The sequence below is a fragment of the Alligator mississippiensis genome, chromosome 3 (genome assembly GCF_030867095.1).
Source record: "Alligator mississippiensis isolate rAllMis1 chromosome 3, rAllMis1, whole genome shotgun sequence".
Lineage (NCBI taxonomy): Eukaryota > Metazoa > Chordata > Crocodylia > Alligatoridae > Alligator > Alligator mississippiensis.
Genome location: NC_081826.1, coordinates 254,369,600 through 254,396,039, shown reverse-complemented (window position 1 = coordinate 254,396,039; position 26,440 = coordinate 254,369,600). Strand labels below are relative to the sequence as shown.

The window sequence follows — 26,440 nt, the reverse complement described above, 5'->3', positions numbered from 1 at the left end:
GAACTGCATCCTGTTGTTTTCTGCCCACTTGTCCAACTTGTCCAGGTCTGCCTGCAGCTGTTCCCTGCCCTCCGGCGTGTCCACATCTCCACATAGCTTTGTGTCATCTGCAAACTTGGACAGAGTACATTTCACTCCCTCGTCCAAGTCACTGATGAAGACATTAAAGAGTATTGGTCCAAGGACCGAGCCCTGCGGGACCCCACTGCCCACACCCTTCCAGGTCGAAACCGATCCATCCACCACGACTCTCTGGGTGCGACCCTCCAGCCAATTCGCCACCCACCGGACTGTGCAGTCATCCTAGTCACAGCCTCTTAACTTGTTCACCAGTATGGGTTGGGATACCGTATCGAAGGCCTTCCTGAAGTCTAAGTATACGACATCCACCCCTCCTCCTGTGTCCAGGTGTTTCGTAACCTGGTCATAGAAAGAGACTAGATTGGTCAGGCACGATCTGCCTGCCACAAACCCATGCTGGTTTCCCCGAAGCATAATTTGCCCTGCCGGGCTCTCTCAAATGTGAGCCTTGATAATTTTTTCAAAGACTTTACCAAGGATGGAGGTGAGACTGACTGGCCTATAGTTGCCTGGGTCCTCCTTCCTCCCCTTTTTGAAAATGGGGACCACGTTAGCCCTTTTCCAGTCCTCCGGGACTTGACCCGTGCGCCACAAGCGTTCGAATATTCCCGCCAGTGGCTCTGCAATGATGTTGGCCAGTGCCTTCAGCACCCTCGGATGGAGCTCATCCGGGCCTGCCGACTTAAAGGCATCCAGTTCATCCAAGTGACTCTGCACCACCTCAGGATCTACGTATGGAAGTCTGGTGCCTTGCTGCTGCCTCTCTACAACCGCAGTGAGAGACTTGTCGTGCCCCTCACTTAGGAACACTGAGGCAAAGAACTCATTGAGGAGTTCAGCCTTGTCCCCCCTATCTGTCACCATTTGTTTCTGCCCATTTAGCAGGGGTCCTATTCCTTCCTGGGCCTTCCTTTTACTCCCAGTATATCTAAAAAACAATTTCTTGTTGTCTTTTACTTGGGTTGCCATCCTCAGCTCCATGGTAGCTTTGGCCCGCCTAACTGCCTCCCTACAAGCACGAGCAGAGGAGGTATATTCATCTTTGGTGATCTCTCCCTGTTTCCACTTTTTATGTGCTCCCCTTTTGGCCCTTAGGCTGCCCTGGATTTCTCTGGTCAGCCAGGGAAGCCTCCTGGCCCCTTTCCCTTTTTTGCCTCGCTCGGGGATCGTCTTGCTTTGTGCCCGAAGGATCGTTTCCTTTAGGCACAGCCACCCTTCTTGGGCTTCCATCCCTTCAAAATTCCTACTCTGCAGCGCGTCCTTGACTAATCGCCTGAGTGCATTGAGATCAGCTTTCCTAAAGTCTAGGACTTTCACCCTACTAGTTACCTTACCCACTCGCCGTCTTATGTTGAATTCTATTATTAGGTGATCACTGTCTCCGAAATGGCTACCGATCTGGAGGGTCCCCTATCATGTCATCCCCTGTTGCCAATACCAGATCCAGTATGGCATTCCCCCTACTGGGACCGTGTACCTCCTGTGTCAGGTGGAGGTCCTGTACACAGGTTAGAAACCTGCGTGAGCGATGGAACCTTGCTGTCTGCGTCTCCCAGCAGATGTCCGGGTAGTTTAGGTCCCCCATGACTACCGCCTCTTTAGCTTTTATGGTCTCTGAGAGTTGCCTCAGCAGCCCCGCATCTATTTCTTCCCCTTGGTGTGGGGGTCTGTAGCAGACCCCTACCACCAAATCCCTTTCTCCTTGCCCCCCATGTAGCCTAACCCACAATCCTTCTACTTCCTCAACCTTGGATTCTGTCTTGATGAGGGTGGATTCTGTCTCTCATCTTCTGTGAGAGATGGCTTCCAAGGTACAGGAAATACTCTGTGTTCTCCATAGTCTCACTGTGAATCTGAATGACCAGAGTTGGGGACTGCTCATTAAGAGTTTATTGATGAAGGACTTTAGTCTTCTGAATGTTAGGTGTCAGCCCCATTTTCTCGTATTAATCAGAAAACACATTAGTCTTAGTTTTGGCTCAGAGTAGTCTGAGATTAAACAGTTTACCATCCACTCAGTTTAGCTCTGCTCCAACTGGAAGCTTGTTTGTGGTTAGATGTAACATCACAGTAAGGAATATAGAGAAGAGTGTTGGAGTGATGATGCAGCCTTGCTTAACTTCCATTTTAGCATCAAATAGGTCTGTGATAGATATTTTACTCAGAACTACTGCTTGTGTACGATCATGGAGCAGGTAAAGAATGGTGAGGGATGACCATGGTGATGATGATAATGTGAACCAATATTGATTCTTGGCTCACCCGTCTCACTGAAGTTAACTCCTTTAGACCCAGTGCCTAACAACAGGTAAACCAAATCAATCCCCACCACCATAAAAATTACAAGTTGCCATGATCACCACATCAGCCTCCTAATCCTATATTAAATCCTTTTAATTATAACTCAGGTATAGAGTCAAAGAAGGCCATGTAAAGGGAAGGGCTCATGCTGTTCCTGGCATTTTTTCTGTAGCTGGTGAGCAGTGAAGATATGTCAGTTGTGCCTCTTGATGCCCTGAACCCACACTAAGATTCTGGGGGGAGCTCTTCAGGAAGTGGAAGGAGATGGTTCAGGAAGGTCCACATAATGGTCTTTACTGTGGTGGACAGCAAGGCAATCCCTTTGCAATTTCCCCAGTTGGACTGGTCTCCTTTCTTGAAGATTGTCATGAGCATGGAGTCTCTGAGGGTTAACTAGAATTTTTTTCCTCATTCCAAATCCTTAAGAGGCATGGAGCTGTGATGTGAGCTCCTCTCCCCCTTGTATGAAGATTTTTGGTAGGGATTCCATCAGTTCCAGATGCCTTGTTATTCTTCATCTGTTTGTGGAGTAGTTCTTGCTAACTCTTCTCTCTGATGCTCAGGTCTTCCTTGTAAAAGATTAGTCTTAGATTACAGGTTTATTTCATGTTGAAAATGATTAGTACTTCTTGGTTTAACATGCCTTAACTAAATGGTTATTTCATTTTGGAGAGAGGGTTTAAGCCAGAAGGGGAGAGAGGAATTTGATGACTTGCACAGTGAGATCAGAGAGAATAAAAAATAGTTGGAAGAACAATTAAAGTGGTTTTTGAGAGAGGAACTACAGAAGTATGCTCATTATGAGGGTATGAGCAAAAGGAGCAGGAGAGCATAGGGAAGTATAAGGAAAGGGATGGAAGCTGGTGTTCAGGAGACCTGGAAGTCCTGATAAGAGCACTGAGGCAATTGGAGCTTGCTGTACTATGTGAACCTCAACATCCCCTGTGCATATCTTCATACTTCACGTTTCTGTATTTTATAAGTTGTTTTCCTGTTTTAAGCCTTTCGCCTACCAATAGGGAGACTGACAAAGTGCTGTTATGCAGTAAATGCAAATCTAAATTCAAAACTTCTAATTTTCAAATTACAGTATGGTTATCAGAAAAAACAGAATTTCAAATTATCTAACATTATTTGGAATGGTGACGTTCTTGGGAAGTGCAAAGCATCTGTTTTCTTACGTTTGCAGAGATGCAGGTGTTCCTGTTCAATAGTACTAATGAGATTTTTCTCACATGCAATTTAAGAATTATTGATGCTGATCCAAATTGTTTTAAAACATGTCATTCTCTATGAGAAAAAAATGTATAAAAAAAACCCAGTTCCTTTCTAGCATGTGTATAGAATCAGTTGCAACTTTTATGGTCTGACCTAATGGGTCTCAGCTTTGTTACGCTCAAGGCACCCATCAGAAAAAGCTAGCTCTTAGGTTTCACTTGTGTGTGGTTTGTTTTGTTGTTCGACTACAGAAAAGTAATAGAGCAATTCTTCTGTTGCAAAGAATTCAGAAAGGTCACAAGTTGGAATGGTTTTAACACTGGCTTCCTGTTTGAAATCTCTAGGCTTATCTTGTGAATAATGCATAGGTGTTTGCACAGCTAACTGTGCTAACAGTATGTGGCACCTTTAAAAGGATCTGGCTGCACCCTAAGGTGCTGTGGCACTGTAGTTGAGAATTTTGGGTCTAACCAAATAGTTGGAGCATTTTCATGATTGAAGAAAATAATGACAAAACTCCAATATTGCCTCTTTAACCCTGGTGTAATTGTGTTACCTTTTTAATCTTAATTTGGGAATATAATCTAGTATTACATATGCCATGTAACTGACCACCAACCAGGAAGTTTTGCATCCTGCTTTCTTCTCCCCATCAGACATTTGCTTTATTTATTAAGTTTTATATCAAATTTGACCAACTTCTCAGACCTGGAGTACTTCATTACCAGAACACATGACCCTCCTTGTTATCCAAGGGCTTTTCATGATGTCAAACACTTCCATGCTTTAAATACATGCTTAGCTTCCTAAAGTTTGCCTAACCAATCAGTTATTTGTTTAAACAAAGTTTGTTCCTACTTAATCTTGTCAAATCAGTGAAAGTGCATTCATTCCTATAACATTGATGCTCATTTTCCCAGGGAACGTGGATACTGCAGCCTCTTGTCAAATTCTCTTGCAAAACTCCCTCCTATGGCCTTGTCATGCCTTGGTCCTCTGGCTAGGCACTCCTGAATAGTATGTAAGCCAAAAAGGCTGAAACAAATTGTTATGAACTCCTATAATTGTTTCATTATAAGTTTGATGTAGTTTTTCTTAGTCTTTAGTCAGCCTTTCCTTTGGGGGTTGGTAGAAGAACTGTAGCCTACTCATACCTTTGGGTTCCAGCCTGGAACCAGGTATAAAACAACTTTACTGATTCCATGATGCTGCTGCAGAGCATTTCTTGCCTTTTTTTATTCATTGTCTCAGTTCTTCCTTGGGTATCTGGGCTACCTGCCTCATCTTCAGAGTTGTCAAAGGAAGAATCCTGAGCTGCTCTGAGCCTCACCTGGAGGCTCCCTTCTGTACAGATGGGCCGTAGAGTTGATACTCAGTTGGCTTCACCAACATCTCATCTCATAGATTATCTTCACAGTTAAGTCTGTCAGACCCCAATCTGCAAGCTACTAGGCCACTGTTGCTGCCTCCTTCTTACAGAGAATCTGTTTTTTATCCCTTAGCCTTTTCTTTCATTTTTATTTATTATTTTTATTTTTTCTTCTTCTCTAACTTCTTTGCAGCAGGAGCAATGGGTGGGCTTACTTCAGCACAGTTCACCAGTCCCAGACCTGGTACTTAAAGGGCAGGTCACCTTGTTACCATACACTAAAAACAAATCACAATTTTTTTTGTAAGATGCAATAAAAGACTGGAAAGGATAAGCTGTTGAAATTGGTATAAATTGCTAATGTGCTCAGTGTCATAAAAGACAGTAGTTCTGTCCAAAGAGCTTACAATCTAAAGTATACAAATATATTTAATAACAACCTTCATAAAAATACTTGATGGTTGAAATTTTTATTAAAATGTTTAGGTGGCAGACTTCTTTCTATCTGAAAGTTTTCCCCATAAAATATCTGAGAGCAATGACCTGACATACACTGACAACAAAGCAGTTGCAGTTTTAGTCTGTAAAATCTGGGAGTTGTTTACAGAGTTGAACAGTTAAGATATTGAAGATGTAAAAAGTTATGCGTGTATATATGTTCTTGTGGCTTATGTTCTGCAATATCCTTTTAGTTTGTTGTAGATAATGTAGTTAGCAAATTTATTTGCTAATTTCAATTTAATTTTTATAAGAATAGAATAAGAATAAACAGATTTAAAGTAGTCAGACTTTCCTCTCCTCCTCCCTTAAGGGGTGCTTGTGGGAATTCCAGAATGAAGCTGGAATGCTGGTATTTCAAACTAAGGCTTGAGTGACTTTTTTTTTTTCTAGTTTATGCAGGTGTATTATGGCTGTTCTGGATTTGAGCCCAGGAAATTAAATGAGCATTGGGTTTTTATTTAAAAAAGTAAAGTAGTTTGCAATCTGCTATGTCTCTTCACTTCTTAAACAAATGTTAAGATGAGCAATGGAAGACAAAATTGATCTAAAAAAACCTGTACCCTAAAACTTACTCATCCAGATATGGTGGACACCTGAATTGCCTGTAATGCATGAACTTGTTTGTCCCATGGTTCTTTCTCTGAACAGTGAGTATCCTAAATAAGGTTTATGAGCCATACATTCCAGAGGTCTCCTGCTTTCCTGTGGTTAAAGCCAAAAATAGTAATGATGCTTTTTATCAGAAGAGGTAAGGGAAGATATAAGAGAAAATGCAATGAAGGAGATGACCTATGTAAGAGAAATCTAATATTAGGAAGAATCCCTCCTACCTGTGGTCTGAATTCTGAGAAGTGGGGCAGCTGCTCTAGGAGGATAAGGGGCTAGCCTGGCAAAAGTATCAGTAGAGCATATGATTATATATTCTATCTGGAGCAAACTTGCAAGGAAACGTTGTCTAGTAAAATGCATAGCTTTCTTAAAGTGCAGCTCTTAATCAAAGATATCTCATCTTCTTCCAAAGCCCAGTAAGGCTCCCCCCCCCCCCCCCCCCCCCCAAAAAAAAAAAAAAAAAATTCGACAGCGATGAGGCCCTTTGTTGAAACCCCTGCTGATCATACTAATTAACATCTTTTATTTCACTGTTTCTTCCTGTATTCCATTTCAGTCTTTCTGTATTCATTTATTTACTCTACATTTTAATCCTTAAATTACAAGCTTCTGGAGCTGACACCACTTTTTGTTCTTTCTGCTGTGTAGATCAGATGCAAAACAATTTAAATCAGTTACTTTAAAAAAAGGAGGATTTCCAATTTAATATAGCAAAAAAGTATACACGCGCAACTTTCCTCCTAATCTAGCTCTCAGAATACAGGTTCGTGGGTCATGATCAGTTATAACTAAAAGACCTAATATGACTTTTTTTAATACAGAAATGTGGAACTAAGTAGAAACCAGGAAATGTAGTTATTTGTATTGCAAAAGCACCCAACAGCCTACTCTCAAGACCAGGACTCCCCTGTGATCTTTGCTTCCAAAGGAGCACAAGAAGTTATTTTACTTTCAATAACAGAAATTCTTTGAGAGATCATCTATATAAATATTCTCTAACCTACCTTCTGTCCCCTCAGCTTTGGATTTCTGTTATACCTAGGGTCCTGTGGTTAAGAGGAAACGGGTGCAGTCAATATATTTCATGCCTTCTGATGAAAAGTGCAAGGAGTCTCAGGGTGCGTGCATCTGCCATGTAAATATCATTGGCCAAAAAAAATCTCCAAGCTCAAGCCCATGGGGACACAGTACATCTTAAACTGTATTATCCCAAGCGTTTCATAGTTGGTAGGGTCGGAAGGGACCTGAGCAGATCATCAAGTCTGACCCCCTGGCATGGCAGGAAAAAGTACTGAGGTCAAACAACCCCAGCAAGGTGTTTGTCTAACCTCCTCCTAAAGACCCCCAGGGTAGGAGCCAGCCCCACTTCTCTTGGAAGTTGGTTCCAGATCCTAGCCGCCCTGACTGTGAAGTAGTGCCTCTTGATGTCTAGTCTGAATCTACCCTCTGCCAGCTTGTGACCGTTATTTCTAGTCACTCCTGGGAGTGCTCGGGGGAACAGGGACTCCCCCAGTGCCTGCTGGTCCCCTCTGACTAGTTTGTAAATGGCTGCTAGATCCCCCCCCCCCCCCCCCCCGCCTTCTCTTGTGGAGGCTGAACAGGTTCAGGTCCCTTAGCCTCTCCTCATAGGGCCTGCCCTGCTGCCCCCTGATCATGCGGGTGGCCCTCCTCTGGACCCTCTCCATGTTGTCCACATTCCTCCTGAAGTGTGGTGCCCAGAACTGGACGCAGTACTCCAACTGCAGCCTGACCAGTGCCGCATAGAGGGGCACCTCCTTGGACCTGCTCGAGATGCATCTGTGGATGCATGACAAGGTGTGGTTGGCCTTCCTGACCACGTCCCCACACTGTCGGCCCATGTTCATTTTGGCATCAGTAATGATTCCAAGATTCTTTTCTGCCTCTGCAGTGACAAGAAGGGAGTTCCCCAGCCTGTAGGTATGATGTTGGTTCTTCCTCCCCAGGTGCAGCACCTTGCGGTTGTCAGTGTTGAACCCCATCCTGTTCTCATCCACCCACCCCTGTAACCTGTCTAGGTCCAGTTGCAGCCTATTCCTCCCTTCTAGCATGCCCACATCCCCCCACATCTTACTGTCGTCAACAGATTTGAACAGGGTGCTTTTTACCCCCTCGTCCAAGTCACTGATGAAGATGTTGAACAGTGCGGGTCCAAGGACCGAGTCCTGGGGGACCCCACTGTCCACATCCCTCCAGATCAAAAATGACCCGTCCACCACCACTCTCTGGGTGCGGCCCTCCAGCCAGTTAGCGACCCATTTGACTGTATAGGTATCGATGTCACAGTCCCCTAGTTTTTTAATGAGAATGGGGTGAGAGACAGTGTCGAAGGCCTTCCTGAAGTCCAGAAAGACTACGTCCACTGCTACCCCCGCATATAAGGATTTTATGGCCTGGTCATAGAAGGCCACCATGTTGGTCTGATAGGACCTGCCTCTAATGAACCCATGTTGGTTGCCCCTAAGCATAACCTCCCCTGCTGGCCCTTCGTGGACATGCGCCAGGATAATTCTCTCAAAAAGCTTACCCAGGATCAAGGTAAGACTAACTGGCCTATAGTTGGTCCTGCTCACTTCATATTATTAATTTTAAAATACCAAAATCATTCTTAGTTTGTTTTAAAAACTTTCACACTTTTTGAGGACCTTTTTTTTTTTTTTTTCCCCTTCCATACTAGGATACTGGTATCCTGTGCTAGGCTGGGGCTGGGTTGCCCCCCTCCTCCCTCCATGTGTTGCCCACCATGCCCTTTCTGGGTGTAGGATCAGGATCACCGTCCAGATCCAGTCTGCAGACAGACTGGGCACTGTCCCTTTGGCCTGTGGAGGGGAAAAGGTTGACCACCACTTCAGCAGTTGATTTATATAGTCTTTCCCCATAGTACCATAATGTTTAATAATAATCGGTTGATTATTAGAGACCAAGTCAAGTTCTTCTATTGTTTGATAGTTTTTTTTTTTAAGTTTCCTTCAACAGAGAGGGGCATAAGTTAGTCAAGAAATGTATTACGGTAAACAATCTTGTTAGTCAGTTTTCTTAAAATAAATTAATTTTGTAGGAGTATGATCTACTGTACAGATTTCCCAAAGTAGTTTGGGGCTGTGGTAAATTTAATCCGTAGATATGTAAAATAATACTTCATGAAACCTATTCATGCTGTATTTAGTAGGAGTGTATCTGATACCTTGCAATAAAACAAAGATGATGAAAGTGAGAAACTTTGCATTCTGTTAAAATGCTGATGCAATCTAGCCTGAAATATGTATAAACATTCTACAGTTTTATGCACATTTTAAATTAAAATAATGAAAAACAAACGCATTCAGCTGGTAAATTGCTTTTCACGTACGTATAAACCTATCAAAGCATGACTTAAGCTGTGCCCTTCCATATACTTTCCTTGTAAATGCATGTGTTAAGTTCTCTTTTTCTAGTCCTTGTATGAGAAATAATTTAGACCACTTTTAGAGTACCAGAACCACTTCCTGTTAGGATTGGTCTTTATTGGGGGTGTCAAATTCTTCCGTCCCCACAGGCTGGATGAGGGTCATTGGCTGGATCAGGATCGATTCCCTATGCTGCATGCGGTGTTCATAGTGCCTGGGTCCTGCACGCACACATTGTATACCAGGTCCACTCCAGTACATGTGGTATGTGGGCTGGACCTGGTGCCAGCCAGTGCATGCAGTACAGGGGGGGGTTAGTCTAAGGTGCAGGTGAAATGCAGCACCTCTGCTGGAGTGCCCTTGCATTTTGGATCCTGGGGCTGGTCTACGGAGATGCATGCAGCCTGTGCCTCCAGCTCCCTATGCTGCATGCAGTGCTCAATCTAGCCTGCATGTTGCACAGGCCTCAGAGCTGGTCTGGCGTGGGCGCTGCATGCTGTGTGGGGGCTTGGTGTGAGACCCACAAGCTAGATCTTACCACTCTGGACCATTGTTTGACATAACTAGCCTATATAAACAAACATTCATCCGAATCCTAGGGATCAAATGGGAGGACTACCAGACCAGCTTAAGTGTCCTCCGTGAAGCTGCGTCCACCAGCATTGAAGCCTTGCTCTTGAGATATCAACTCTGATGGATGGGCCACTGCGTCCAGATGTCTGAGAACCACTTCCCTCACCAGATTCTCTTCTCCCAGTTCTCTGTTGGCCAACACTCAAAGGGCAGCCAAATGCAAGGTTGCCCTCAAGCATGAAGGTTGGTATTGACACCAGTGGCTGGGAAAGGAGCAAGCTGCTGACCATTTGGCATGGCGCCACATGGTTCACCAAGGCATGTGCCACTTCAAGGCCCAGCGACTTGATACCAAGGCAGAACGGTGGAGGAGGGAGAAGGAGACCAACTCGGGGCTACAAATCCCACTCCCCTGCACAACACCATGCCCCCATTGCCAAAGAACATGCGCATCCAGAATTAGGCTCCTCAGTCACCCGAGGACCCATCAAGCCTGACGGACGTCATCCTTGACTTCGAGGGACCACTGCCACTGACAATATAAACAAAGCAGCAGGGATGGAATTGTTTCATGAGGAAAAAGTGTGTGTGGGGCAGGGGGGAGACGGAAATTAATAGAGCATATGTACATTTAATTCAGCAATTCTGTTCTGCCCTTTATTGGACATAGTCTGTAAACTAATGTGTGGTGAAGCATCATGCTAGGAGCATGGGGAGCAAGCAGGATGAACTAGCACTCCTGCTTGCAGAAAACACCTACGACTTAGTAGGGCTAACAGAAACCTGGTGGGATTCTTCCCACGACTGGGCAGTACATATTCAGGGTTATAAGCTGTACAGAAAGGACAGGGTGGGAAAGAAAGGGGAAGGGGTTGCGCTCTATGTCAATGAGCAATATACATCTACCCCCTTATCAAGACGGAATCGAAGGAGGAGAAAGTAGAAGGATTGTGAGTTCAGTTACATGGGGGTCAAGGAGAAAGGGATTTGGTGGTAGGGGTCTGCTACAGACCCCCACACCAAGGGGAAGAGCTAGATTTGGGGCTCCTGAGGCAGCTCTCGGAAACCATAAAAACTAAGGAGGCAGTAGTCATGGGGGACCTAAACTACCCAGACATCTACTGGGAGACGCAGCTAGCAAAGTCCCACTATTCGCGCAGGTTCCTATCCTGTGTACAGGACCTCTACCTGACGCAGGAGGTACATGGTCCCACTAGAGGGAATGCCTTACTGGACCTGGTATTGGCAATGGGGGATGACATGGTAGGGGACCTACAGATAGGTGGTCACCTGGGGGACAGTGATCACCAAATAATAGAATTCATCATAAGACATCGAATGGGTAAGGTAACTAGTAGGGTGGAAGTGCTAGACTTCAGGAAAGCTGATTTCAAAGAACTCAGGCGATTAGTCAAGGACGCACTGCAGAGTAGGAGTTTTGAAGAGATGGGAGCCCAAGAAGGGTGGCTGTGCCTTAAGGAAATGATCCTTCGGGCACACAGGGAGACGATCCCAATGCGAGGCAAAAGAGGGAAAGGGGCCAGAAAGCTTCCCTAGCTGACCAGAGAAAACCAGAGCAGCCTACGGGCTAAAAGGGGAGCACATAAAAAGTGGAAACAGAGAGAGATTACCAAAGAGGAATATACCTCCTCTGCTCGTGCTTGTAGGGAGGCAGTTAGAGGGACCAAAGCTACCATGGAGCTGAGGATGGCATCCCAAGTTAAGGATAACAAGAAATTGTTTTTCAGCTATATAGGGAGTAGAAGGAAGGCCCAGGGTGGAATAGGACCCCTACTAAATGGGCAGAAGCAATTGGTGATGGACAGGGGGGACAAAGCTGAACTCCTCAATGAGTTCTTTGCCTCGGTGTTCCTAAGTGAGGGGCAAGACAAGGCTCTCACTGGGATTGTAGAGAGGCAGCAGCAGGGTGCCAGACTACCATGCGTAGACCCTGAGTTGGTGCAGAGTCACTTGGAGTAACTGGATGCCTTTAAGTCGGCAGGCCCGGATGAGCTCCATCCAAGGGTACTGAAAGCACTGGCCAATGTCATTGCACGGCCACTGGCGGGAATATTTGAACGCTCGTGGCGCATGGGCCAGGTCCCGAAGGACTGGAAAAGGGCCAATGTGGTCCCCATTTTCAAGAAGGGGAGGAAGGAGGACCCGGGCAACTATAGGCCAGTCAGTCTCACCTCCATCCTAGGCAAAGTCTTTGAAAAAATTATCAAGGCTCACATTTGCAAGAGCCTGGCAGGACAAATTATGCTTCGGGGAAACCAGCACGGGTTCGTAGCAGGTAGATCATGCCTGACTAATCTAGTCTCTTTTTATGACCAGGTCACAAAATGCCTGGACGCAGGAGTAGGGGTTGACTTCGTATACTTAGACTTCAGGAAGGCCTTCAATACGGTATCCCACGCCATACTGGTGAACAAGTTAAGAGGCTGTGACTTGGATGACTACACAGTCCGGTGGGTGGCGAATTGGCTAGAGGGTCGCACCCAGAGAGTCGTAGTGGATGGGTCAGTATCGACCTGGAAGGGTCTGGGCAGTGGAGTCCTGTAGGGCTCGGTCCTTGGACCAATACTCTTCAATGTCTTCATCAGCAACTTGGATGAGGGAGTGAAGTGTACTCTTTCCAAGTTTGCGGATGACACAGAACTGTGGGGAGAAGGGGACACACCGGAGGGCAGGGAACAGCTGCAAGCAGACCTGGACAGGTTGGACAAATGGGCAGAAAACAACAGAATGCAGTTCAACCAGGAGAAATGCAAAGTATTGCACCTAGGGAGGAAAAATGTCCCATACCTACTGCCTAGGGAATGAGTTGGAGTACTGCATGCAATTCTGGGTACCACACTTCAAGAGAGATGTGGATAACCAGGAGAGGGTCCAGAGAAGGGCCACTTGTATGGTTAAGGGCTTGCAGGCCAAGCCCGATGAGGAGAGACTGGGGCACCTGGACCTTTTCAGCCTCTGCAAGAGAAGGTTGAGAGGCAACCTTGTGGCTGCCTATAAGTTCATCATGGGGGCACAGAAGGGAATTGGTGAGGTTTTATTCACCAAGGCGCCCCCGGGGGTTACAAGAAATAATGGCCACAAGCTAGCAGAGAGCAGATTTAGATTGGACATTAGGAAGAACTTCTTCACAGTTAGAGTGGCCAAGGTCTGGAACGGGCTCCCAAGGGAGGTGGTGCTCTCTCCTACCCTGGGGGTCTTCAAGAGGAGGTTAGATAGGCATCTAGCTGGGGTCATCTAGACCCAGCACTCTTTCCTGCCTATGCAGGGGGTTGGACTCGATCTATTGAGGTCCCTTCCTACCCTAGCATCTATGAATCACCGTCTACACGTGTGTAACAATTACTGTGCAATAGTTGAGTCTAATGCACTGTTTTCTAGTACTTGTGGATACAGGTACAGGCAGTCCACGACTTACATTTCGTACTTACAACATTTATAAATTGATGCCCTGTTTCAACTTTACAACACCAGTTTTAACTTTACAACACTTGATCCAATGTGACGCCACGCCACCAAACGAGTTCACTGTGTCGCTCACCCCCCTGCAGAACATCTGTCCAAACTTCCTTGGACACTTTCTTTAAGAAAGCAGACAAGACTCCAGAAAAACCTGCAGCCAAGAACCTTTCAAAAAGTCCAGCAAAGTCACCTTAAAGAAGTCCATCCAAATCAATATGATTGCTATTTACAATATAAATACATTAACGTAGCTATATTACTCGTCTATAATTGATCGAGTAAAAAATTCTAGGGTGTTTTCGGTGAAAATAGGGTATCGTGCCTTGGTTCAGGAACCAATCCCCCAATTATAACTGTTTCTTATGAGATAATTTGTTCTGAGTTGCAACTTTTTGACTTAAGACGTGGTTTTCAGGAACCAATTGTCATAAGTCCGAGGACTGCCTGTATTAGAAATCTGCACATTGGTTTAATGTGCTGAAGTGCATGTGTTGATGCTGAACAAGAGAAAACTGTTCGTGGTCAGCCTAGGCAGCAGGGGGCCAAGGAAAGCTGTCCCCGTTTGTTAGAATGCTGCCTTCCAGCCACGTGGAGTGGAGATTGGGACTTGTCTCAATCTCCATGTGGCTGGCAGGCAGCTGCCTGGCATTCAGAACAGCTCTTCCCCACCCCACAGAGATCAGGACCAACTCCTGTGCCCCTTGCCAGCCCAGGACTGGCACCTGGGGAAACCTGGAGTTCCCCCTGGCTGCTGCAGTGGGGGCAGTGCAGGGCAGGAGCAGCAGCAGCCCTAGACTGAACTGCTCCCATTGGGAGCAAATTTGCTTCAGACACACACATTCAGATGTGTGCAGGGGTACATTATTTGCATGTGTAGATGTACCCAGTTTGTACTTGCTGTTGCAGTACAGTGTAACATTGTGATACCCAGTAACATGCTTTAACTCTGTAAATGAACAATGCATTGTTTTGTCAATAGGTTATTATCTAATGGATTTGGAGCAACTTTTTTGTTTTTTACTTGCTAAATCAGGTTGAGTTATACCAACATCTAGTCTTGTATCTTTTTTTTTTTTTTCCTTCTGTTCCTACATGAGTAGGAGTAAAAGAGGGGAAGTACAAATTTCCTGCTCTGCTGTCAGGTTTGCTCAAGGCCTAAGTGGCTGCAGCTCTACTTCCCCTTTTATATTATATCCACAGGTACTAATTGCCCTGAATGCTTCTTAACTCTCCAATCCAGTACCTTTTGGTCAAGGGTGCTCAACCTATTTGGCACTACAGGCCAGATGAGTGGTGTGAGAGACCTGGTGTACTGGTGTGTCTTTCCTGAGTACTATCTGGCATGCTGAGCCATGTCACTTGGCCCTCAGGGCTTCCCATGAGTCTGGAAATTTGGTGGCAAGAGAGCTGTGTAACTGGTGATTGCTACAGGTCCCCTGCTACCAAATTTCTAGACTGATGGGAGGTCCTGACAGCTGGATGACAATGCTTCACAGGCTGTAGGTTGAACACCACTGCCATAAATTAAATACTATACAAAAAGTACTACAGAAACCTTCTTAAATAAAGAACACCTGTAATATGCAGAAGTAATAGCAGCAAGCATTCCTTTCAAATCCCAGTTTTCAAATATTTCTAAAGGAAATGTGCAGTGTCTGATTTGGCAGGTTAATTTTTTTCATGCCATACTAAAGTGTGTGCTGAAAATCTGGGCTGTTTTGATTTAACGTGTTCCTGACGTTTGAACCTTCACAAATTACCTGTTCTTCTCAACCTTTTCGTGTTAGTCACCCATTTTGTGTGTGTTCAATCTAGAAACTCACATTTCTGGACTCCTTGTTGAAACTGTTTACTAACAGAAACTCTAAACCTTTAAACTAGTATTGAAATTTTAGTGTAGAGAGGTCCTGTCAATTCACTTTGTGGAACCAAAGTTAAGCCTGTCTTTAGCTATGCTATGCAAATTTGACTTTGAACTGTCCCTGGCTTTCTTCCCACTGGGAGAATGGAAACCTTACTAGAAAGCACCCTCTAGCTTAAAGTGGATTGCACTATCATGGAATCAGAACATTAGGTTTGGAAGGGACCTCAGGAGGTCATCTAGTGCAACCCCCATCCCCAACTAGATCATTCCAGCCAGGGCTTTGTCAAGCTGGGCTTTAAAAACCACCGGGGATGGTGATTCCACCACCTCTTTAGGTAACCCACTCCAGTGCTTTACCATCCTTCTAGTGAGGGAGTTTTTCATAATATCCAACCTAAACTTCTTTTGCTGCAAAAAGGCCATTTTTTTTTTTAACATGGGCACTTTTCTGAAGCATGCATGAAGAAAGCTTTGTGCCTATGAATTTTAGCCTGAAGGACTACGATGAGGCAGTGCACTGACCTTTGCTTCTCCATGAGACTTGATTTAGTTCCTTATTGAGCCACTGACTTAGGTGTACCTTAGCCAGATCACTGATTTGTTCTCTCATGTTGGCTGTTTGGACTTGCTCAGAGTTCAGAAGCAATTACTAGTTAGCTGTGCTAAAGAGTCTTCTAAAGCTCTAGGACAGGGGTGGGCAGTTATTTCGGCTGGTGAACCACTCAACAAGTTTTGGTGAGCTGTGTAAAATCTTTCAGAAAATATTGTTTTTATAAATTTATAGATAAAAAAACAAATCTTATGTTTATAGTTGGGGATTTCCAGAATTTGCAATGGAAGTGCATGGTGCAGCAGCTTCTTTAATCTTGGAGTTTCTCCTGTACATTTCCCCTGCTGCTGATTGGCAGAAGGGCCCTGTTGCTCACTGCCTGCCCTGGTGGCCTGGAGGTGAAACCTGCAGTGTTAAATATGCTGTGGTTATCACCTCCTGGCCATCCGGTACAAGTGATGAGTGACTGCCCCTCTGCCATTCAGTGGGGTTGAGTAGTGTATATAGAATCTATTTGAATAATAGCTCAAAACAGTCTTCCTCTTGCATATGGGGTAGGGAGGAGGGAGCTGCCTGCACTAGGTCCCAAGAGCTGGCCAGGGTTTATGGGAAGCAAGTTAGATAGGGGCCATGTGCAGCAGAGCTTTCTGCAGTGGTTTGGCTTGGTGTGGTGCAGTTGTGGTCTGCTCCTCCCCCATCCCCCACCTTCCCCCTTTTCTCCCATCTGGCTTGTGACTACCTCCATGGTGCTCTTCCACCCAGAACAGCCTGAGCTGTTCTGGCCCTGGCCAATGCGCACAGCTTCCCACTGGGGCTACTTCCCAGGTACTGCTTGAATCCCCCTGCCTCCAGTGGCTCCTACTCCTCTTCCTGCCTCTACTGTGCCACTCCAGGCAACAGGCAGAGCAGAGAAACTGAGGATGCAGCAGCATGCCAGGCAGCAGATGCCTGTGGTGGGGGTAAGAGAGGAAGTTGCAGTTGGGTACTCCTGCCCCAGGGTACAGGGCTCCACCTTGCAGCTGCCTTCTAGCCAGACCCCCCCCCCCCCCCGAGATGTAGCGTAAAGACCCTTTGACATACCTTTTTAAAAAGGGTGCTAGCATTGCAAGAGTAAATCAAACATTTTAAAAGCAGGAATTGAACAGTTAAGTGATACTTACCATAACACAGATATGTCACCTTACCTGCCTAGAGATGCCAAAAGAACCTTGGAACATCAAAATATCTTAACCATCACTGTCCCAAAATACCATTTTGGTACCTGTCTGATCTTTTTAAAGCTTTATGGAAAACGCTACCTTTTACATTTGGAAAGAAGAAAACGTTATCTGCAAGGTATGCTTCAAAATTGATTCATGTGTTATAGGAAAATGACTTTGCTAAAGTTCTCAAAGAGGGAAGCTTTGACTTTTTATTTTTTTTCTCCATGGTGATGGAAAGCAGAGCAGCTTTTAAAAAACAAACCCCCCAAAAGACAGCTCTTTTTTCTCCCTTAAAACTCTGCAGAAATTCATGATGATCAGGTATTAAATAGTTGGTAGCTACTAGTCAATTAACTGATTTTTTTTATATCATGCTACTCTTTGAAGAGATGATTAAAATTCTGGATTGAATTCTTGTTCCCAGGCTCCTGGCCAAATATGCCATTTCATGGTAACATTGTCATTTATTTATTTATTTTTTAGGGTATTGGAGTAGCATTTTCCACTTCCTTTATTTTTTAAATGAATTTTCTACATATTTTTTTTTCTTTCTTAAAATTATGCAGTAGAGAGAAGAATAAGAGAGTTAAATGACTAGCATATAGAGTATCTTAGGCCAGCCCTCATAATGGGAAGGAAATACTAGTTGAAACTGTTCCATTTTGCTTGGCACTGTGAGTCTTTCTGAAGGAAACATTCATTGAATTTTAGGTGGAAACAAAATAGAGCTGTAGCATGAGGCCGAGTAAGGGAGAAGTTACCCTTCATTTCTATTAGATAAGACCAGTGATTCTCAACCAGGGCCCTGCAACACCTTGTTGTTGCCATGAACTACTTGGTGTGCTACGGTGTCTGGATTCTGAGAGTGGAGGTACACCCTGGCTCTTCCACATGCCCAGCACCCTGTGCCTACTCCCAGTGGCATTCCCTGCAGCCCTCCCAACTAGCTCTGAGCGCATGGGAGGAGCAGGAGGCTATACGTCATCCTTACTCATTCCCCTCCCTTTGGCAGCCCCTGTGTTGACTGCCCCAGTGCTCTAAGGTTGCTCTCTGCAGGGGAGGGGGAGGTGGAGCTGTGCTTTTTCAGCCTAGCTAGTTCCCACACTTCTACCATGATCACCCAGCTAGTGAGAGGGGCCACAGGGAGTGGTGGCTCCAACATTTGAGTCCCTAGAGCAGCTGCCACAGTGGCAAGGCTATGCTGACCATGACGGGTAGACCAGGACAGACAGCAGAAGGAGAAGGGCAATGCAGGGTTCAGCTCCCACCCTTCCCCCTGACCTGGCAACTGCCTTTGTACCAGTTGCTGCTAGCACCCCATTATGCCATGCCTCCTTCAGATGTCTAATGACCAGAGATCCTGCTTTTCTCTAATTTTAAAAAATCACAACTTCTCTGACAAAATTCGCAGATTCTCTGCTAAAACCCCCCAAATCCGTTATGAAACTTAAAAGACCCCTGTAGCCCCCCCCACCCTACTCATGCCTCTTGCCCCCAGCTGCCAGGGCCATGGAGCCAGGGACCCAAGTCTGCAGCTCCCTGTCCCCAACAGCAGGCAGCTGCAGCAGAAGCAGCATGGAGCTGGCTCCCCCACTGCTCTGGCTGCTCAGGTTGGGGTGGAGCCGGCTCCTGCCTCTTCCCCCCCCCCCCCCCAGCCCTGGTGATGCCCCCCAGCCGTGACCCGCAACCCCCCAGCCCTGCCAGAGGGGCCCCTCAAGCTCCACTTACCGCAGGCTCTAGGAGCGAAGAGTGAAGCTGAGCTGAGCAGAGCTGTGGCTGGCTGAGCACCTCAGGCCCCACCTTTTCCCCTCCCCCTCTGGGCAGGGTTGGGGGTTTCCTGCCCTGTTTGCAAACAGCTCTTGCAGGCTGGAGCTCAACCAGCCTGCAGAGCTGTTTGCAAAAGCAGGGTATCCGTGGGTTTCTCTGCTAAAAGGAAAAATCCGCAATTTCTCTGTTTTTCCGTGGGAAATGGAAAACCAGGATCCTGACCCACTCCCAAAATCCCCAGTCTGCCCTATGTAGCAGCTCCTGTCAGCTCTGAACATTGTGCACCACCCACCCCATGCCATGTTCTAAGGGGTGTCTTACCCCCTCATTAAAAAAATGTGATCCTTTTAAGGGTGTTGCTAGATGCAAGGAGGTAAGAAATATTTTAGTCTTTAAATAAGGTGCTGCTAAAGAGTTATGGAAGGGTACATTGAGTCTAAAAAGGTTGAGAACCACTGGGTTAGATGGTATTACCCAGACTCTTCTCTTCTCCTTAGCTGGTATGATGACAATTTACTCTTTGGCTGCCATTTATCAATCCTTCCTATATCTACACCTGAAGGAGGCCATCCTAGATCGTGTGATGAAGCATTTGAAAAATAAGAATGCATTGCTTATCATACTTGGATATACTGCCACTTTCCTTGACTGGGACTGTTCCCTGACTAATATTGGAGCCTTACAGTTCTGTATTTTTATATAAATGTTAGCACTTAGCATTTAATAGTGCTAAAACAGTGCTGTGAATATCAATCCTCTCAACACCTTGATGAGGTAAGCTAATTTTCTGCTCTCTGAATAGGGAACACAGAGGGTATATAAATTAATCACAAACACACATTCATTTCACCAGACCTTTTTAATATAGCTACTGCATACCAGAAACTAAGAATATCCATTTATGAATTAAAGCACTTTAGTTTGCTTATGTGTTTGTTTTGTTTTGGGGTTTTTTTTAGATTGCCTGTGCAGTCTTAATTCAGTCCCTTTTCATATGCGTTATGATTTGGTGTTTGTTGAATTATATGATCACACACTATTCTTTAAAAGGGAGCGTGAATCCAAGTTGGTTCACCTAGTGGAAACTTTTGACATCTTATTTTCTGAGTCCCCCTCAAGATGGTACAGGGAGACAAGTAATCTGCAAACTATAGCTGCTTTTTTTTGTTTTGTTTTGTTTTCCGAATATTCCACTCTTGAAATCTGCAGCAGAGATGCATCCCTTCCTTATCCAGACACTTTTCTATCTATCACGTTGCTGTTGGCACTCCACAGTTTGTACATCCATCCATGGTGCTTTGCCAGGCAGACAGTAGTTAAATACCTCATCACTAATTCCCTACTGAAACATCAATAAATGCAAAGTGCTAATATTTTACTTCAGAATCTATTTTAATCAGAGCTATCCTGCTCTTGTATCATTGCAGATGACAGCCCATGTGAATTTGTGGGCTTTTGATAATGCTTCCTTTGCAAGGAAGCAGCAGCCAGAAAATGAGGCACTGGAGGAGTTTTACGCAACTGCTTAGAGCTTATCACCGGATATGCATGATTTCTGAAAAGCTGTATTAAAAATGTCCCTCCTAGTGAAGCTTATTGCAGACTTTCGTAGCTATCGCTTCTGTTTTAATTCAAATGGAAAGGAGGAGAGGTAAAATAACACTAATGCAACCTAGGTTTTAGCCTAACATAAGGCCATAGCAGAATTGCTCATGGTGTGACCTTTCAGATTAAAATGAATCTGTGAATTCTGCTAAGTACCTTGTTACAAGGGCATTCAAAAGGAAAGGAAAAGCCTCAAATATTAAGTGTCTGTTAAATTGTAGATATGGTATAATATTGATTCACTTATATCTGATTCTAAATTGGCTTATGTGGAATTGCCAGAGTATTTGTTATACATTCATGAAGCACAATTAGCAAGGCTTAGCTGTTTAACAATTCCATGATCAGTCAATTTTTTTCAAACTGGTTTCTGAAATTATATAAGATAACTGTGCTTTCAAAGGCTCTCCATTTCTGTAAACCAGATTGCAAATGCAGGCGGTTTTACAAGCTGCTGTGTTTGCAAAACCAGAGTGTATGCAGCTTCGGAGATGGTTTCTGGATATTTGGGTTCAGTGTTTTTGCGTGTTTCTGCTGACAGAACTTTTGTATAAGCAGATATAGGGGCTCTTACTCTCTGCTACAAGAGCAGCTGCTGTTTTAACTCTGAAAGCAGTCCCATCATGTAGATGCAGAAGCTTGCTTTCTGCTTGCAGAGCTGTGTTCAGGCCAAGGACTTGGCTACAGCCACACCAGGGACACTAAGCTGCAACAGCTGTAGTATGTCATCTTCAATGCCTCTGGCCAAAATCACCATACAGACCCCTTAAACCACTTATCTACCTTTCCACTATAATCCCCTAGTCCCCCAGCTCTTCTTTCCCTTAAATCCTCCTCCCTCTTTGCAGAAATGTGAGTATTTATTTTCTTTTTGAAAGTAGCTTGAGTACACTTCTGAGCTTTCCACTGTGTTTATTTTAACTATGCTTCTTTGCCATACATCTTTTCTCCAAAAATCACCCTCGAAAAATTGGGGTGCAGGTATTAAGCAAGGAAGCTGATTTTTTTGCCTAAGATAAAATCACCCTGCTTTGATCCTTATTCTGCAGTGTAGCAGCTCTGGAATTACTCCTCAGGCAGCTGAGGAAGTCCAGTGGCCCATTAGTGGGCCGTTGACTTAATAGCTCATTGTTCTTTGGGTCTAGTGATAAAGATCATCTCTCCTTTTTAAAGGTCTTGATATTCCAATAGTAAAGCTAACCTTTCTTAGGGGAATTTTGCTCTCAGCCAGGGGTCTTAGTCTCTTCCTGTATTTCATAGCTCTTGAACTATTTTCAAGATCAGAGATCTACCCATGGAGACCAGTCTTCACCAGCAACTAGGGTTTTAGTTGAGCAGGTGGGGCACTCATACACATGCAGGGAGGCTAGTCCAACACGCTAGAAATCCAGAGCATTGAAGCAGGCTCAGTTAATTGAGCTGAGTCTGCTGGAGCACATAAATTGAAGTGCTCTGGCAGCCTCGCACATCATGTGCATCAGCGGCACAGCACACCCCCCACATTGAGAAAATGGCGGCAGTGCTCTTTGAACTAAAACATGTTCAGTGTGGTTTAGTTCAAAGTGCACGGCCACCACTTTCTCAGTGCTGTGCTGCTGATAAATGTGACCTGTGGGCACTTTTAATTAGCATGGCTTGCTAATTAAAAGCACCTGGTGCCACTTTGGGAACCCACGTAAAAATGCCTGTGAAGATTAGGCTTTCTGAAACCATTATTCTTGGAAACTTGTTTCTTTATAATGCCTTCCAAAAACAAGGTGTATATTATACTTGGGGGGGTGGGATTCTATATGCAAGAAAATACAGTACTCCCCCTCCCCCCCCCTCCCCATTGGAAAAAAAACCCAAACAAAACCAAGCAAAAAACTAACTTTTGGCAGATGCAGATTGTGCCTAAGTGCTTTCTGTTTCAGGCTTCCTTCAACTGACCCTGACTGAATATAGAGTATGTTCAATATCTACTGTGTTGTGTATCCCTTTGAACTGCACATCTAACATGAAGCCTGGCAAGGTAGAAAGTCTTTTGGCTACTCTGGGCACACGTGGCATAGTTTGTGAACTCTGTTCCTATATTGAGAGCTGAACTCTTTCCCAAATATAATTTTTTTTATTTTGCTCCCCCAAAGAGTAGTGAGCCTTAATGTATTTGATGGAACAGACCTCAGGCTGAAGAGTCCTTTTGGTTGTATGTCTCCAGCTGCACATGCAAATTTAGTAGACTTCTTAATCTTAAGAAAAGCTGGGTGTGTGTTTGTTGGTGGACTATATGTTAAAGTGACCTCAATTTGGAATGCCTGTCCTACCCTGTACCTCAAGAGGTATTCCATATTTTGGGACAATCTGTGTGTGTGGATTTTAGAGCACTTAATCAACCCTTTAAATAGGAAGGACTTTCCCAACCTTAATTATAGATCTAGTACTCTGCTATAATTATCTGTTTTATGGCTTTACACTGATGCCCACCAACAGTGTCCAAGCTCCTTCCATGTAGAATCAATATCAGTTTTAAAGTGACAAATACAATTTTTAAAGTGTCTGTCATCTTTCAGTTCTGGAGTGAAAAAAATAATAATTCTGGAGAATTTTTAATTCTACTTCTTTGACTTGCTATAGACTTTATTCTGGTGGGGGAAGAAGTGCTCATGTTTATGCTTGTCCCGAAGTGTTTTTTTTATTTAAAAAACAAAACAACAAAAATATACCAACTGCTATATATTTCCATCATTTCTCACTTGATGCAGTATGGATCAAATTTTTTTTTCTAATTTTACTCTGATAATTTATTTCTGGCTTTTAAAATTTTCTATATGAAAGTAACTTAAACTTAGCCTTTATATACCGTATCCTTAGAAATTAAAATTTTAAAAAGTACTAGGAGTTTAATCAGTGCTTAAAAACAAAGATTGTGTTTTATAGTGCCTCAGTTAAGCATAGAATGCTAGAAGTCTTAAGATGTATTGCTGGTTTTGGTGGGGGGGTTAATTCTTGTGGTTAATTCTAATTATTTTTGATTTTGCCTCTTTCTTCCACAGCCCCATGATTTCGATGAATGCAGATTTGACATCAGCGTAAATGACAGTGTTTGGTATCTACGAGCTCAGGATCCAGACCACAGACAACAATGGATAGATGCAATAGAACAGCACAAGGTGTGGCTTTTTATATCGCTTCTAGGCCCCCCCCCCCCCCCTTAAAAATACTTACTATGTAGACCTATGGAGAGTTGCACATCTGGATTTGCAGTTTTTTAAATTTTATAGAAAAGTCTGAATGACTTGCAAAAGCAGAGAGGTGGTTCTGGAATGTAATCTCTCTCTCCTAGAAGGAAAGAGTTACTTTGGCTAGACTTCATAAATAAGCAGGGGGGGGCGGGCAACTGTGTGTGGGTGTGAAAAGCTAAATACAGTCAACCTTTCTGACTTTTTTTTTTAACCAAACTCAATTTTACTACATACTTCTAAGATTCATGTTCTTGGTTAAATCTAATGCCTTCATCTCACTTTAGATATCACATTATATTCTTCCTCTGTCCTTGATGACAGTGAAGTTTGCTTGGTAATAACTTTCACTAGACCAACTGTATAATCAGGAGAGATGTTAGACAGCATTTGAACACAAAACACTTTTTTTCTCTAGTCTGGGACAGAAGCAGGCATGGCTTAAGTCTTCTTTTGCCAGGTATTTAGCTTTTTAATTATTACTTAAATGAAAATAGTCCCTAAAGAAGGGGTAGAGGGCAGGAAATCATGAAGCAAAGAAGTTACCAAAAGTAGCTACCAAACCAGTAAAAGACAATTGAAATACATAAACTTTAATTAGGTAGAAAAATAAGACCATTCAAAAGGAAGTATTATTACCTGTGGAGTACAACAAAGGAAGTGTAATGGGCCATTAACCCATTGTTTGTGTTTAGTTGGTAGTTCTTAGTATCCAGTAAGGGTAAGAATTTTTGTTGTCCAGCCCCTTTTTGAAGGTGTGTGGGCCTCCCTTTATATATTAGTAGGGACACGCTCAATTTGAGGCAGCAGACAGGTGATTTCACCGGCCAGTCACACAGCCTGCTGCCACTTTTGCAGTCCTTTTGTCCTGTCATTGATTGATTGGCTGACAGCTCCTTTTGTATGGTCCTGCCCCTTGTCACAGATTAGCTAAAAGGGCTGCCTTTTGTGCAGCCCTGTCCCTTGTCACTGATTGGCAGAGAGGGGCAGAGCCAAATGAAAGGCAAGCCCTCCTCAACCAATCAGCAGCAGAGGGAATAACCATGATCTTGGCTGATTCTCTTCAGGCCATTGGGGAGCCAGCATTTTATTTTTAGTAGTTCCCAGCTCCACCCCTATATACATTATGCCAAACGCATGTAAATCGAGACATTTTATTTCAAAAGACATTTTTATGTTATAGTAGATGTTTGGGGGTTTTTTGTTTTTTTGTTTGTTTGTTTTTTTTTACTGTGTGGTTTGATTTCTCCCCACCCAAGTTCCAACATGGAAAATCCTCCCCTCCCAAAAGGAGTACTTCTGGGGGAAGGGGAAGGACTTTAGGTGGCAAAGGTTAGGTGTTATGTGTGGGACTTCCATTCCAAGGATAACAGCCTGGGTGTGTGGGACACCTGTCAAGAGGCGGGTCTACCCTTACAGCCCTTGACAGCTCACCAAAACTCATTAAGCATCCCTCCAGCTGAAATAATTGCCCACCCCTGCTCTAGATAGGTGTGTGACTTGAGGAAAAAGGACACTGATTCAAGTGTGGATCCAAAGTAAATATCTGTCTAGGTAAGCTGAATCCACAGAAGATGATCAACTTTTCTCCTTCCTTTGTGTAATACTATACAGCATTGTTCAGAATCTGAACTAGTGCTCAATTATACTCCCTGTATAATCCAGAAACTTCTAGATCTGTCAGACCTGACTCTTGCAGATCTTTACACTTACTGCTTTTGATTTGTTTGTCTTTGTGTGCGTCTCTCCTTTTTCATACAACTGATGTTTCCTGATTACATAAAGACTGGATTTTTCCTGAAGACTTGGGGAAAAAAGCTGGTACAAAACCTCTTTAAATACTAAACATTTTTTTCCAAGATAACATTTGTCAGCTAGTCAATTCATACAGTAAAGCAATAAATGACTTCACATGTGTAACTTGGGGAACTATTGCAATCAAGACTAAGCATGCACTGCTCCCATATAAAAAAATGTAGTTGGTTCTCAAGTCTCAGCAGGCAACTCTTCTGGATAATGGAAATCATCAGTAACACACTAGATTTCTCAGTGTGGCAAATGTTATGATCTCAGAATAATGCCTCTGAGTTTTGGGTTATGGTATGTTATTAAAAACAACCTGAAACAAATTCTATCGGTTTTGTTCAATTAAGAATGGAGCTGGCAGCAACTGCCTAACACCTTGCTGTTAATGATTATGTTCTTGGCTTCTTTATAAGTTTGCCAAACTTAACTGAGTAGACACTTGTGTTGTGCCTACTTCAGGATAGCTTCTTTTTTTTTTTTAAACTTTTAAGCCAAAGTCTTGCAGAAGGAGTTTTGATAAAACAATATATTTTCCCCATGTTTAAATTCTTAGGCTGTGCTGAAAAAAATACATAGCACGCCCATACTTGAAAGTAGCAACTTCAAAATTTGTCAGAGATGTTTTCCTAAAGTCAGGGTGCCTTCATCTGTACCCTTGAGAGTCGATCCAGGCTTGGCCTGTGGAACCTTCTGAAAACTGTCATTTGCATGTACTTGTAGTTTGGGCACATTTCTTCAAGCATTGTTTGTACTGAAACATGATGCACCTCAGTCCCATGCCAGCTAGGCTGAACATCCTAGGATTGCAGGATATGCAGAAGCTTACGGGGGCTTTTTCCTCCAGCTGTACTTTGTGGATATGCTGGCACGGTAATGGAGAACAGGGGGATGT

At 44.0% G+C, this 26,440-nt stretch overlaps 1 protein-coding gene across 2 annotated transcripts in view; it reads left to right on the top strand.

Annotated features, from left to right (window-relative positions):
* The window catches only part of CERT1 (ceramide transporter 1), a 131,995-nt gene that overhangs the window by 15,350 nt on the left and 90,205 nt on the right, over positions 1-26,440 (top strand). For both annotated transcript variants that reach the window (XM_006271957.4, XM_006271958.4), the window contains exon 3: positions 23,557-23,673. In XM_006271957.4, the coding sequence (XP_006272019.1) occupies positions 23,557-23,673 (117 nt within the window). The remainder of the gene's footprint in view (positions 1-23,556; positions 23,674-26,440) is intronic.